Genomic DNA, 14,890 nt, shown 5'->3' on the forward strand with positions numbered 1-14,890 from the left:
AGCCCCGATGCTCCGATACAATTGGTTGACAGCGGCTGCCATTAACTTACCGCACAGGGCCTCGCGGTAGGCAAGGGTCAGATCCGGCTAAACTTCGCCAAAAGGGTCCAAACACAGAAATTTTGCCACCTAGCCCAGCTCTGCATGCATGTCCCCAAAACTCCCAACACAATCATGATTTTATAGGGTCAACAATTCAAGGAACTCTCCAAGTTTACCAAACAAATGAAAAACTCCTGTGCATTAAAGTCGCTTTAAAGCATGTGGACGTATACAAAAAATCATGAATAGCGTAGAACACACAAATGATTTTTTTTAATATTTTCTCAAATATAATTGAGCAGGACAAATTACAAAAACATGCCGATAGACATTGCTACATAAAATTCTGACCAACTCAACTTCTACTTACGCATCAGCAGTCCGGCACAATTAGGGAGGCAGCAATCAACCATCTGTCAAGGTTATACTGGCTACAAACTAAGCAGACACGCGCATTAACTACAACAAGCCAACCTCAAACCCCATTCGAACTCAGAGCAAGCGCTACCGATCTTTCACCATAGCCCTGGCCCATCATGCATCATGATGCAATCACGTGATCTTAGCGGCAGCGAGCCATTCGCAATAACACCCTCACAAGTTGGCGGAGGGAGAAAAATGGAAGTTCTCAGAGCATTGAGAGGACTCAGAAGTCCCAACGATCAAGCTGCACCCTAGCTTCAGCCATGTCCTTCTGTGCCTTCCTCCGCCGGTAGAAAATAGGGCAGTCCCGACTACAATGATGACACCGACAGGAGTCTTAAGCTTTTGGTTCAAGTTCAAAGATTGGAGCATGCTGATGAACAAATTTTGATGGGCAAACCTGGTGCACAGAACGTCCTGGTGTAGGGAGCCTTGGCACTCCTGGCACTGCGTCCATAGCTTCCCAAAGAGCATCTCCAGATCAGAAACTGTGGGTGTTTAAGGTAAACCAGTCAGTCATCGGACGCTTGTTGACAGTATAACTTTTACAAAATTTGAGAAACATTTCAGAGGATTGAGATCCTACCATTTGCTACTGTTTTGTAGTATAACTCTGCTTCCCTTCCCTTGCAATGTGAGCAAAGTGTTTGGTTGGGACCACTGCAGGGTGACAATGGGTCGATTAGAAGACTGGGTCATTCATTACAGCAAAGGGAGTAAAATTATGGTTTTACTGCTGGAATAGGAATATTATAATGCAAGGTCATTTTAAAGTACGGCATCTGCACTGCAGAATTAAATACTGGGAAGCAAATGCTCACAGTTCCAACAGAAGGAAAATAGAGTGCATATTTTTTTGCAACATTGTAGGAGAATTACCTTATAACTGCTTTGCATCCGAGGCAAGTCAGTTGTTTCTTTGCAAATTTCATTATCCCGCTATTTGAAGGAGTTGAGATTGAAACAGCTCTGGTATGACTTCCATGAAGCAGTTCTCTGCTCGCGTTCTTCAGAATTGGTTCGAATATTCTCAACAGTGGCTGACAATAAAAAATTCATACTTCATGAGAAGTGGGAAAAAAAATAGGTTTTGAATATAAAGAAGGGTGTTCTGGACAAACTTTGCTAATTTGGTTCTCAAGGTAGTACTGAGGATCTATTGGAATGTTATTATCCAGAACGTAAATTGGATCTTCTGACTTCTCATATGCCTGTATGTAGAAAGACAAATGTATCAACACAGCTACGTATAACAGAAGAAATATACGACTCTACAACAGCAAATACATATGAGTTACCTTTGCCCCTTTTGCTGCTTTTATTATAACATAAGGAACCCGGTCGCCAACAGTTGGTGCAGTAGCAGCATCCCTCTGCTCAAAAGAATCAGAGTTATGCCAGTCACATGCCTCCAATCTCCACAAGGAATGAACAAAGATAAGCACCATTTAGGAAAAATATCAAGTGTCAGTACCTTCCGCATCCTCTCAGCAAGCTCCACATGGGCGGCTTTTACAGCATAGTCTTCTCCTGTTTTTGTCAAACCCTGCAGATCAGAGCCATTGTGAGTAACCAGAGGATTTCAAGCTTTAGTGATCTTTATGGATGAATTGCATACTAATTCACCTTTGTTATAACCAGAAGTGACAAGTCCACACGGTTCATTAATAGATCAGATATGGTATTCTTGACATATTGGACTGCACCAGGAACATCTCGGTCCACTAGTATTTTATGAAGGCACTCAGTCACCAGGTTCTTTACCAATAAACAGTTGTCCCTTCGAACTGTTTCAATACCTGTATGCAAAGGTAGAAGAATACATGTTAAAGCAGGAAAGTAGGATGACAACAACTATAATGCAATAAATACCTTTTGTGTCCATTTTGTCAAATTTCTCAGGATTTGTCCAGTACAAACCAGCATATCTCTTCTTGCTGATCAGTAGGTATGGAAAGTAAACTTTCTCAAACTCTAGCTTGATGGGCTGCACAACAGATGTAAAAATCAACAAATAATAAAATTGAAAGTTATTAGTTTAACAAAATTGGATAGTTGGCAAGGACTTAAATTCAGCTAGGATTTATTACAGGAACAAACATGTTATATTATGACACTGATCTAATGTGAAGCAGTTAACAGGATCTGATCTGATATTTTGAGATATCGAACAAGCATGCAGCTACCAAGAACAAAGTAGATGAGCCTCGTAGAGAGAACCAAATTAATGGTGATGAAACAATAACAAGAGATGAGAGTGAGGCTAGCCACAAATTCCTTAGCACAACATAGATTATGGCTCTCTCACAACCCCGCTTGAACCCTCTTACAAACCTCGGATCTGGCCCTAAAAATGAATATCATGCTAAAGAAAATGTAGCCCCTGATCCTTTCAATGCCCCAGTTCCTTCTACTTTTTTACTTTGCTTCTGATGAGATCGCCAACTGCTTGATTAATTGGTTGGATTTATCTTTTCCGACAGACCTTCAATACAAGTAGAATTAGTACAGAAATGCTCCTTACACACATCTCCAAGTCCTGATCGGATTGAAAGATACAAGTCACCTTAGAGGGTGAACAGGCTTGTGGCTATGAGGGAAGGACACTAGAGACTAGGATGAACGTCACAGGGTACATACTATCCATGTTATAGAGATACTTATATCTCCTATCAACAAAGAACTTAACGCTCCGTCGTACATCTTCTTTTCGTCAGCCTCTCCCCATGTCACCCGTTCCGTCCGTCCATCCTCTACACTTCCCACCGATTTTGTTGTGTCCAGTTTTCCAGGGTTTTTGGCAGTGCGTGCCCGCTCGTCTGTGAGCACATAGGCCCATCTATATACATGCAGTAAAGAAACTGAACAAGCCAGAAGGCCCAACCTATTAACATGATATGGCTCTCTCCTGTCCTTATCTTTATACCCTCAAAAGAATTCTTTAATTTCCTTTTTCTTCTCTCAACTTTTTCCTTTTTCCTTGCAGTCAAAAAAGAAAATACTGCTGCTACCTTTCTTTACTTCTGTTACATTTCTTCAAGCACCTCTTTTAGAGCAATCCTGTTCCTCAAGCAAAGGGCTAACCAATAGATTTAGCCTTTGCAATGGTTCCTGTGACTCAACATTTAATTTATTTATTTCATAGTGGATTTTCTTCGTCTATTACTTCTTATTGATATTTTTCTTGTGCGAGCCATCCGAACTGATGTCAGGTGCACACAATCTGTGGAGTTCATGGCAAGCCGTCAATTCTGGCATTATTTTCCCACACTTCTTAATTCTTATACCGTGTTTTCTCTTCTTTGATTTATGATGCACGTACGATGGATCTATATTCGGTGATTTATTTTCCATGTGTGACCATGTCAGGCATGCATTTTTCTTCGAGATTTAAAGATTAGCCAACATTTTAATTTCTTCTTTCATCTCTTATTTCAGAAATTTTATTTGGTTTAGAATTAAAAATGTTCTCCTGAAATTGTTGAATCTATTGAAAGTTATTATGTGGCAATGTATAGAACTTATCATAAACATTTTTGTGGCATAGATACAAAAGACGGAATAATTTTGTTTTACTATAAGAGGTATGCGTATTGTTCAAAATTCGCCCTGGGGCCTCCTGAATGTCAGGATCGGTGTTGCCAAGGTATATCCTCATCAGGGACACGCTGGTCCGAGCAGATGAGGCACGCCTAGCTGATGCTGGTGGCGCCGGGAAAAGGGGATCACTCCCGCTTGCCACCGCTCTCCTCCACGCAACCACATTGTGGCTCGAGCTGTCCACGGCCCAGGCCCCCGTGGCTTCCTTCTTCTCCTCGCAATCCTCGCAATCACGCTACGTCGGCATTTGTTAATTATAACAAAAATATGATATTGGGCGACAATACTGTATGATGTGCATGAGGAGACATGATTGTGTATTTGTGTTAAACCACTAAAATATGTATGCTCCCATTGCAAAGCACAGGCAACACAAGGACCGGGTCCAGAATGATGACATACGTGATAGAGTTGGGGTTGCACCAATTGAAGAGAAGCTTGTCCAACATCGTCTGAGATGGATTAGGCATATACAACACAGGCCTCCAGAAGCGCAGGAGCATAGCAGAAAATTAAAGTGTGCTGATATTGTCTAGAGAGGTAAGGGTAGACCAAACTTGGCATGGGAAGAGTCCGTAAAGAGAGACCTGAAGGACTGGAATATCACCAAAGAACTAGCCATGGATAGGTGAGTGGAAGTTAGCTATCCACGTGCCAGAACCATGACTAGGTTTCAAGATCTTATGGGTTTCAACTCTAGCCTACCCCAACTTGACAGGGCTTTGTTGTTGTTATTGTTGCTTTACTTATGTATCTCCAAACTCCGGTTCTTATTGATATAAAGTTATAGAGTGTGATATTTCCCACTGTTTTCCCTCAAAACAATGTTACAATACCAAGTAATGACAAGAGTATCTGTAGTCACCTTAATAAATGTTCCACTAATATACTCTGCAGCTTCTCTTCCCAATTTCATTGCGTCCTCGACTGTAGAAACGCCAAACTGTACCATCACAGAATCAGTATCTCCATAAATCACCTGGAATGTCCAAAAGAATTTGCGTCAACCATCAGAACATGATTGAAAAGTGTGAAAATCCCAACAAATAGACTAACCAAGTGCATATAGACTAAAGCAGGAAAAAGAAGCTTGCATACAGATCGAAAGTGATTATTATGCTGATATCTAGCCTGCAAACTAATTGAATGCATGGAAGCAAGATGTCACATGAACAAGGTCCTGAGGTTGCTACTTGCATATAAGATTTGGGGGAAATCACAAACATGACACTGGAAAGTTGCATTTTGGAAAAATGGTACCAGCTGTGAGAATACCATGTGGGTCCAGGTCCCACATGTCATTGAAACTCTAGTGAAGCTTCACAAAACTGCTAGCTTTGCAGGGACATTACAAATAGTTCTGAGCCAACATTGTGCTGATATCTATTGAAGTGTGTATGTGGATTGCTCCTTTCCATGAGTTCGGACTTTTGGTTGTGTTGGCTAGTGGATGAAGCTTAACATGGTATCAGAGCCTAAGGCCTTGAGTTCAAGTCCTGGCTGTCGCAATTTATTGAAAGATTGTTCTTGACCCCTGTGCCCACGTAGGCCTCTTGAGCCATACCTCTGAGTCTATTCACATGTTGACTTCCCGCGTCACACATGAGAGGGGATGCTGAAGTGTATATGTGGATTGCCTAGCCCTTTCCATGAGTTCGGACTTTTAATTGTGTCTGCTAGTGCATGAAGCTTAACAAAGATAAAACTAACATTGTGTAGTTTTGACACTCCTTTGTAGGAAGGATTTGCCACCATGTCCCGTTGAGATGGACAGATTCACAGGTTAGTAAATGCTAAGGAACTGAGTATGCTGATAGAAGTTGTCGGTACGAATCTGATATAGAATGCCTCGTGGATTCATATCTGCCATATCAGATGGAAATGGGTAACTGAAGGCTTGACAACTTGCTAATGTAGAGCAGACAAGTTAACATGAAATATTGCAAGCTTATACAAACACAGGATATGGTAACTGATAGTACACCTCTGCATTATGCTCATAGCCTCCAAGTGTTGTGAATTTATCTTCAACAAGCTTCTTTGTGTGCTCAATCATCTGTCTACCTGTAGAATAAAAATCCTTCAGTACCAGACAATTCAACATGTTCTTGAATGTTTCAGGGTACTATGAAATGTACACGTGCACTATATTAAGCGAAGAATTCATGCTCACCGTAGCTCGTAACACTCGAAGAAATCTCTAAACAGGGCAATTGACCAACAGTAGCACCAGTAAAACCATAAACTGAATTTGCACTTATCTGAAATAGACCCATTAAACAATGTCAAGATTCAAGGAGTCGCGTTTTATGTACCACTGTTTGAGGGGGGCGAGAGTGTTAGGAAATAGATATTTAAGTACTTTTAGGGCAAGCTGACGACCATCAAGAACCGCCCTTTCGAATGGGTCCTTTGCTTCCTGAAAAGGTTACTGGTGATTATAATATAGGATTGAAGACATGTAATGCACAATGTTTAGCATTTATAAATCTAAAGAGTCTTGACTATAATTTTCTCACTGTAATAACATGGGAGAAATATACCTTCAAATCTGCTTTTGCTCTTTTCCGAGCAGCCAACAGTTCTTCAAGGATTTCAGGAAGTATACCCTGATATTGGAGATATAATATTGGTTAGGAAACACTGTTTCTGTCACGAAGATCATTTACCATGCCAGGAAGCAAAAGGTATATAAAAAAATAGAACAGAGAAATGGTACCCCCAGCCTCGGTCAATGCACATAATCATCACTTTTTCCACGGAATTGTTAGAAGAGTTAAGTGCCGGGAAAGAATTACCTTTTGCAACTCTGGTTTCACAAATATTTCACCAGATGGGGTTTTGTAGAGGCTTTCTGGAGGCAAGTTGAGTTTACGGACATCCTCAGGGGGAACCTTAAAACCCATTTGAATACACATTAACCCAATTTTCAGACAGCATTGTTTTTTTTCAGATATTGGCATAGCAATTAAAAGAATTATGTTTACCAAAGTGCAGTAGCATAGGTTATGGGCCATCATGATGGATGGATACAGAGAAGCAAAGTCCAAAGTTGCAATGGGCTTCTCATAAAATCCAGCCCTTGCCTCCAAAACCTAAATTGAAGGGTGACACAGATTACAGAAAACAAGAATCATTGGACAATAAAACGGAAAAAAGAACAAAAAGAACGATGTTTTTCATTGCATGATCAGTTTAGAAAATGGAGAAGTAAAAATTATTGCTGAATGCTTCCTTACTTCCCAGGTGGAAAGAGAGTTGGTATACACAAATATGTGTTCATGGTAAGCAATCAAGATGCATTATGCATGATCCACAGTAGTTTTTTGCATTGGTGGTGATAACCTAGTTGTCAGTATGGGAAATATCCTTATCTCACATAACAATATCTATACGGTCAAGGCAAGAAATTCAAAGGGTCATAATGTGCAGTATGATGTTTTTATGGCGTGATAAATAGATATGTAGTAAGTGTAATAGCTGCTACTGCATCATGACAAAAAAAACAATGAGGTTGGAAAATGCAGATCATGCCAATCGACTTACAGTTGCGCCCTCAAAGGTATCTTGCCCAGAACTTTGGCCCTTTATGTTTGGTATAACAAGGTTTCTCTGTTTTGCTTTCCTCAGTAACTGTGAGAGGACCTGAAGACCATATTGAAATTCCTGTTAGAATGCTAGAGTGGAATATATCTATTGGCAGAATTTGATGTTGTTGTCACCTTAATGCTCTGTCCCCTCGAGAGCAGAAAAGAAATGGGAACTCCTGTGACCCTCGCCATCTCTACGTAGTTGTAGATGTACATCAATTTATCTAACAGTCTTTGTGGAAGATAAGCATCCTGTGTGTACAGAAATGGAAAAGAGCATGTTGGGAACACACTTCGAGGAAAGGCTAGTGATCAACTCAAAGGTACAAATTTTATAGGTCATTTTGCACAAGTATCATCCTAGCTTACAACTAAGATACCGGCAGACCTACTGGCCAGAGATAAGGAGCAAATGTTTCCATGTATTGCAATTGTTTTTCAAACATTGAATTGTTCATTCATCAGACAGTAACATAATTTGGGGAAATTTCTTAAGTATACATAATGCAAGCTGCAACATAAGTCTTCAAGTGAAAGAGATTATTAGACAAACAGAATATATAAATATGTATGTTGTCCCGATTCAAATTTATCTTGTTTCATTCTTGACATCTATGTCAAGGGTAATAAATAATATTGCCTCCCAAACAACTAATGTGTTTAGAAAATGACATCGGTGAATCATAAAATTGCAATCTCAGACTAATGATGATGTTGAAAGCATGCACTACAGACCACTAGGTACATATCTTATGATGAGAAGTGTAAGAGCAATATATAACTATTAAGTTGGACCAAATTAGTCCAAATCCTTCTGAGAACCTACAAGGACATTATTTGAGAAGAAAAAAAGGAAAATTTCAAAGCCCAATCAGAAATGTAGAACAAAATGCCCATAACTAAACCAGCTACTTCATAAGCACATTTCAGCAGTTTATTAGCAGATGACTCAAAGAACAATTAGGCTGACCTTCAAGCAATAAACTGCAAGACGCCTTCGTGTCTCTGAGTTTCCATTTTGAAGATCAGATATGATTGAATGATGAACGTCCTCTTTCTGCGCATGAAAATCTAATATCAGAACAATAAGAAGAAAAGAGTATTAAATCAATACTACAGAGCCATTTGCATCAAATTAGGCAATTAGCACACTTTGGAATTATTTTAGTGAAGTCAAACTGAGTTCCAGTCCGAAGTGTTCTGGACCTTGGTTCACGACGGAATAATTTGGTAGGTTAAGAGTCAAAGGTCCTCGACAACTTGTAGGCCTCGTCCCTGATGTGTTAGAAAGGCTCTGAGACTTAGAGAACTTCTAATTATTTCATTGTGTAATGCAAATAATTACATAGTAGACCTTTATATAAGTGACTTAGCTTGTCCCACAGGAATAGGATCTTCGCTTCTTAATAAACTTTTATCTTGATTCCCCTGACTAAACCAACCTCCTTTTCTAAGAGCATAACTCTTTCCCCAAATTCTAATCTGTTTGATTCCGTCAGTACTAATGAACAGATGGGACTTGCGTCATGCACCCTTGTATGGGCATGGATACCATTTTAGCCCATAACACAACGAGAGTTTAAATAATAACGGCATGAATATGAGTGAATACAATACTTAGGGGTGCGCTGACAGCAACCAAGGCCACTTAAAATGGTTGGACTTACTTGCTCCCCTAGAAAATGTGCAGATACAGAGTTCAATGAATAAGAACTCAGCTTGTAATCCCTTTGCATAGCCTGCCCACATGCAGAAAGTAAGGATAAAGAGAAGATGAGATACTGTCATGTAACTAAAAGTAATGAAAACTACTGGTCTAGTTGTGTAAAACAGTAGATCACAACCTGCAGAAGATCAAATTGTACCCTTCCCTCCACAGTTACATCTTTACTTTCACGCATACCATATTGCCTGGATAAGAGTAACGAACACGCCATCAATAATTTTTTCATGTGAATACTACTAGCAAGTTCTTGAGTTTTACACCCTCTGTTCCTAAATATAAGACATTTTGGCAGTTCAATTTAAACTTCCAAAACGTCTTAGTAAAATATATGCTATTGCACCTTGCAGGGTCATAAAATCTTATAGCATTAGCACGCAACAATTAAGGCAGGGTACAAAATTACAAAGCATAGTGAAGTCCATAATATCATGGTATTTCCCTAACTATCCTTCATTGCAAAGAATAGCATATAAACAGCAAACCGAATGTTTACTCCTCAAAGACTGCATTGTAGAAAGCCCATTATAGAGAGAATTTCTTATTTGACACTATCTTAAAATCTGCTTCCTTATTTGACACTGGAAAGTTTTTCTTCCCTATTTGACACAAGTTCTAAATTTTATTCCCTATATGACATTTCCGTCCATTTTGAGCCTAAATGGCATCTGAAAAGACTCTTTTGCCCCTCATGTGGTATGTGTGTGGGGGGGGCAATAGCGCGCACACGCAGCATCAATGCGAGGGCAGGAGCACACACGCAGCAACACATACACATGCACCAACACACACGCACGCGCACACACACGCAACAACACGCACGCGTGCGTGCACACACACGCAGCAACGCACATGCACACGCACACACACGCATCAACACACACGCACGCAGCACACACACACATACACACACACGCAGTAGCAGCAGCACACACGCAGGCAGCACATAGGCACGCAACAACACACACGCGCGCGCGCACGCACGTACACACGCAGTAGCAAACACACGTGCAGCAGCACACATGCAGCAGCAGTACACCTGTGCGCATGCACCCACACACGCAACAGCACACACACGCGCGCACACATACCGCATGAGGGGCAAAATCGTCTTTTCAGGTGTCGTTTAGGCTCAAAATGAACGGAAGTGTCGTATAGGGAATAAAATTTAGGACTAGTGTCAAATAGGGAAGAAAAACTTTTCCAGTGTCAAATAAGGAACCAGATTTTAAGAGTGTCAAATAAGGAATTTTCTCCATTATAGACCCCAGAAAAAATACAGAGGATATCTATGGATGACCCCGTAAATATGAACGCAGAAAAACTGTGGATAAAATATCTGAGAATGGCAATGCTAAAACTTATTAGATGGCACTGAAACAAGGATTAATCAGACATCATTTGCATTAAATTAGCATGATCAGCATAATTTCAGCTAAATCTGAAATCAGAAATTATGCATCACTGGAATCAATCAAACATGGACTGCATATGTAGGCACACAAGTTAAAAATAAAGGAAACAGCAACATAGTGGCTCGCTGGAAATAACCAAACAGAACTTGGAGAATTTGGAGAATTGCACAGCTATTTGACCATAATGGGCAAACACAAATGATAATGAATACTACTTAGTGGTCTACAGTGCACTATGGGCAAACTAACATGGACTACAGCGAACAAATATAAAATGCACAAAGACTAGCACTCAAAAAAATAACCTTGAGTTGAAGGTGGAATCACGGACACGGACACGGCTATTTCTGATTCGACCAAGTAGTGGAAACTCCACTATCTTGAGAACTTCAGCTCTCTGCAAATATGTGAAACCATATACTAAGAGATAGAAAATTGCCAGGTTGGGCAATGAGTAAGAGCATTCAAACTTTACAAAAGTTTATGTACCTCAATAAGATATGGCAGATCAAATTTGCAGATATTGTATCCAATTATAATATCAGGATCTGCCTCGCGTATTAAATCCTGCAAAATACCAAAGCAGAACAGGGTTGATATCAATAAAGTTACTTGTCTGCCATCAGATGATGTATTTAACTTTGGAAGAGTGTAATATGAAGAAAAAAAAAAGCAAACTGTATATATAAAGAAACCAACAAAAAAACATGTTTTTTCACCATGGATACAGGTTATATCTGTATACAATCATAGATCGCAAAAAAAACTGACACTGTTAACTCAGAATGAGGCAACACTCACCCTCCAAGCAAGTAGAATATCTCGCTCTGTGTCAAATGACATTACATCCACTCCGACAATGGGAGAACATGATTTAAGAGTCATGACATTCCGTACAAAAGGCTGGGCTTCGCCTTGAAGCGTGAGCAAATTAGCAATCTATTTCAATCCAAGGAAGCATGTCAAGATAATATGCACATAAAGGCATTCACATCGGAAATTAAATGTAGTGGCTTATCAAAATACGACAATAATGAAACAAACCTGAATAACCGGATCATGAGTTGGTTCTGGGAAGTGTCCTTTGCGACCAGCACATTCGATGTCAAAACTTAATATGCGAAAGGGGGCCATCTTAGAGTATTCCCCTTCAGGAGCATGGCTTACCAAATCTGAATATCTGTTGGTTGACTTAAGGAATGACCGAATGAACAATATCATGATTTAGAAATAAGGATGGAGGCATTAAATTCACTATGGAGGATACAGGCAATCCAACTCTAGCTGGCAATAGGACATGACGCGAGTTGCTTTTCTATACTTCCCAGCAGGAAGTTCAATCCAATTGCCACCAACAATGTTGCAGTCAATCATAAAGCGAAGGGCAAAGAGAATGTTGCTTTCATATGTCACGAAACTCTTTGAACCAAGACTGCCAATCGTTATGCCCCTTTCAAGGATGCCTATAATGCACACACAAAATATGTCAATTTTGGTAAGCCATAAAATGCGATGATGATGCTAGCCACAGATGCAGAAAAGTCAAAGAAGGTGGGTACAAAGTAAAGATAAAAGATTCACACAATAATTAGCAGGCAAGCAAATGAAAGTCTTCTTTAGACTTAAAGGTTATTCATTGAAAATAGAGGTAACGAGGCCAATTGACAACAAAGGAAAATAAGTGTACTTTTCTTAAACTACCACTGACCACGACAGCTAGCAACCATTGTAGGTAGGGCAACTACTATCTTGAGGAAGGACTGAGATTTATTTGGCTGGTAATGCATAATTGTCTGCTTCTGCAGAAGCTCAACACTCTTCACAAATCTTTGCACACTGCTATTCCTATTTGATTCCTTCATCCTCGCCTGTAAACCATTGTGAAGAGTGGTATAAGGAAAGTATGTACTTCCGAAGTACCTTCATTGAGCAGAAGGGCCAACTTAAAATAGGATAGAAGTAGAAACCTCTAGTGTTTGTTTGAAGCCTGAAATATCATCAGGGCTCATTCCAGGCGGGCAGCTGATGTAGAAATATGGTTCAAACCCATGCACCTGACAGCACACACTGTGACCTGAGAACATAATAAGATAGTATCACACGTCAGCACAAGCCGCATGATGAAGAATAATCATATGAACACAGAAACATATAACCTTCTCTGGTGACACCAAAAATCCTGATTATAGCCGCAGGACCAGAAGAGTTGGGCAGAAACTCTTTGTGGCTCTCACCAATAACATAATCTATATCCAGCTGCTGAAAAGCTGGAAAATCAAACAGAAGGGAACAACATCAATAATAAGATGAAGCTGTATATCTAACATAAAGCTTTATCCAATTTAGATTAACAAATCGGCTAGCAACTATTAGTGCTATAACAAACAATCCTTCCAGAGCACAGCCTAAAACTTTTATTTTATTTTGCCATCGGTGGATGCGGCATTTCCTCTTTGTGTCCCCCATGTAATTAACATGTTATAAAATCATACAGTGTGCAGACTGTATGGAGGTTCATGGACCTTCATAAGAGAGAGGGACACTTCAGAACCCAATTCATGAGCTTTAAATTTTATATTGTCTGTACGAACTAGAAAACAAATCAACAATTATGCAAACGTGCAGTTACGTGTATCTATCCAAAATAATAGTGATTCTGAGACCCAACGACACCACCCAGACTGCAAGCAGAAATGTGAGAAGTACAGCCAAGACAGGGAAGGATTTGATGCCTCTTTGAATACAAAAGCTTTGCTAATTCCAGACCAGAAATAACTCCATTTGACTTTTGCATATAATCTCACAATCTGCAATGCACCGGTTACAGGTTTACATTCAATCGCCTCCCACGCATCCAGTGCAAAGCATTTATTTTTCAAAGCACATCTTCACAGTTCACCTGGCACACTCAAAAGGTCCATTTCCCACGACAACAACAAAAAAGTTATTAGTGTTCACTAATCCAATCGACACATCAACCAAAATGTGGAAGTTGATTAAGCCTAAACTGCACTGAATCGACAAGCTGTATGCGCAAAATCCCAGAGGTCCCCGAGTCCAGGCATCAACAAGATGAATTCGGTTAAAGCGGCATTGTGGACCAAAGAACACCAAACCCCTAGCCAATTGGCAGTTGCTTAAGAGCAAAATACTCGATCTGCCCCGAGTTACACCTTCCACGCAGGCTGAACTAACCAGGCTCGGGATGGAAGACGGGCGGGCATAGGAATGGGGCCGTACCGACGGAGCGGGAGCAACCGGAGACGAGGTCGGCGGGGAGGGCGGGGCGCTTCCACCTGGAAAGACGGGAGGCGAGGGCCTCGTCGCGGTCGAGCAGCAGCAGCGCCGCCTCGTCCTCCGCGAGGATAGTCTCGTCCAGGAAAACGTCCTCGTCCATCATATCCTCCTCCGCCGCCGCCGCGGCAGCCGGTGGAGGCGGCTGTGGGGCGCCAGGCGGCATGGGCTGGGCCCGCTTCGCCGCCAGCGGGGATGGGGCAGCGGGAGGCCCCGCCCGTCGCTTGCCGCCGCGCCCGACCGAGCTCATCGCCGGAGAGGATGGGAGAGAGAGGGGATGGGGACTGGAGAGGCGGAAAGGCGGGGAACGGGGGATGTGGAATTGGGGTTCCCGCCATTGCTGGAGATGTAGGGTTTATACGGGAGGCGACAGCGGAATACGCCAACCCTATAGCCTTTACGTAAACCGGGCTGGCGTCAACGTTTGGGCGCGGTGGATGCGCTACATTCAACAGAAATTGCATCTGGGATCATCCAATGTTGTTCCCGTGCTTCGAACTCATATCATGGTACAATAGATCTTGGATTACCAATTGTGTTGCAATGATTTTTCTTTTGCGGAAATAATTCTTGCATTACTCAATCAAAGTACAATCACGCATCTAAAACGACCTCTGGTCCCGACCCAAGTCATACAACAGTTCGGCCTTGGGTCTGATACGACTTCGTCGTATCTACTTTTTCAAACACGTTTGCCTTTATTTTTGACTCTAACTTGCATGATGTGAACGGAATTAACCCGGACTGACGCTGTTTTCAGCAGAATTGCCATTGTGTTATTTATGTGTAGAAACAAAAGTTCT

General features: G+C 41.1%; 1 protein-coding gene across 2 annotated transcripts; it reads right to left on the bottom strand.

The window, feature by feature from the left end:
- Positions 1-288: 288 nt before the first annotated feature.
- On the bottom strand, positions 289-14,425 carry LOC125550847 (DNA polymerase delta subunit 1). 2 transcript variants are annotated; one of them, XM_048713957.2, is made up of 30 exons: positions 14,034-14,411; positions 12,950-13,060; positions 12,761-12,867; positions 12,502-12,661; positions 12,061-12,256; positions 11,838-11,973; positions 11,595-11,732; positions 11,283-11,360; positions 11,099-11,190; positions 9,500-9,566; positions 9,323-9,394; positions 8,626-8,712; positions 7,788-7,907; positions 7,612-7,710; positions 7,053-7,160; positions 6,864-6,959; positions 6,609-6,674; positions 6,428-6,484; positions 6,239-6,326; positions 6,050-6,129; positions 4,931-5,044; positions 2,338-2,452; positions 2,092-2,264; positions 1,940-2,011; positions 1,764-1,838; positions 1,587-1,676; positions 1,345-1,505; positions 1,052-1,125; positions 866-953; positions 289-776 (listed from the first exon to the last, which is right to left on the bottom strand). In XM_048713957.2, exons 1-30 carry the CDS (start codon positions 14,335-14,337, stop codon positions 689-691), a joined length of 3,312 nt encoding a protein of 1,103 aa, XP_048569914.1. In that variant the 5' UTR covers positions 14,338-14,411; the 3' UTR covers positions 289-688. The 2 variants fall into 2 exon arrangements, with proteins under 2 accessions (XP_048569914.1, XP_087373974.1); XM_087517848.1 differs by lacking the exons at positions 289-776; positions 866-953; positions 1,052-1,125; ... (4 more) ...; positions 2,092-2,264; positions 2,338-2,452 and adding an exon at positions 2,506-4,300 and having other exon boundaries at positions 14,034-14,425.
- Positions 14,426-14,890: the final 465 nt, after the last annotated feature.

The sequence above is a fragment of the Triticum urartu genome, chromosome 4A, assembly GCF_056163025.1.
Source record: "Triticum urartu cultivar PI428250 chromosome 4A, HENAU_Tu73, whole genome shotgun sequence".
Lineage (NCBI taxonomy): Eukaryota > Viridiplantae > Streptophyta > Magnoliopsida > Poales > Poaceae > Triticum > Triticum urartu.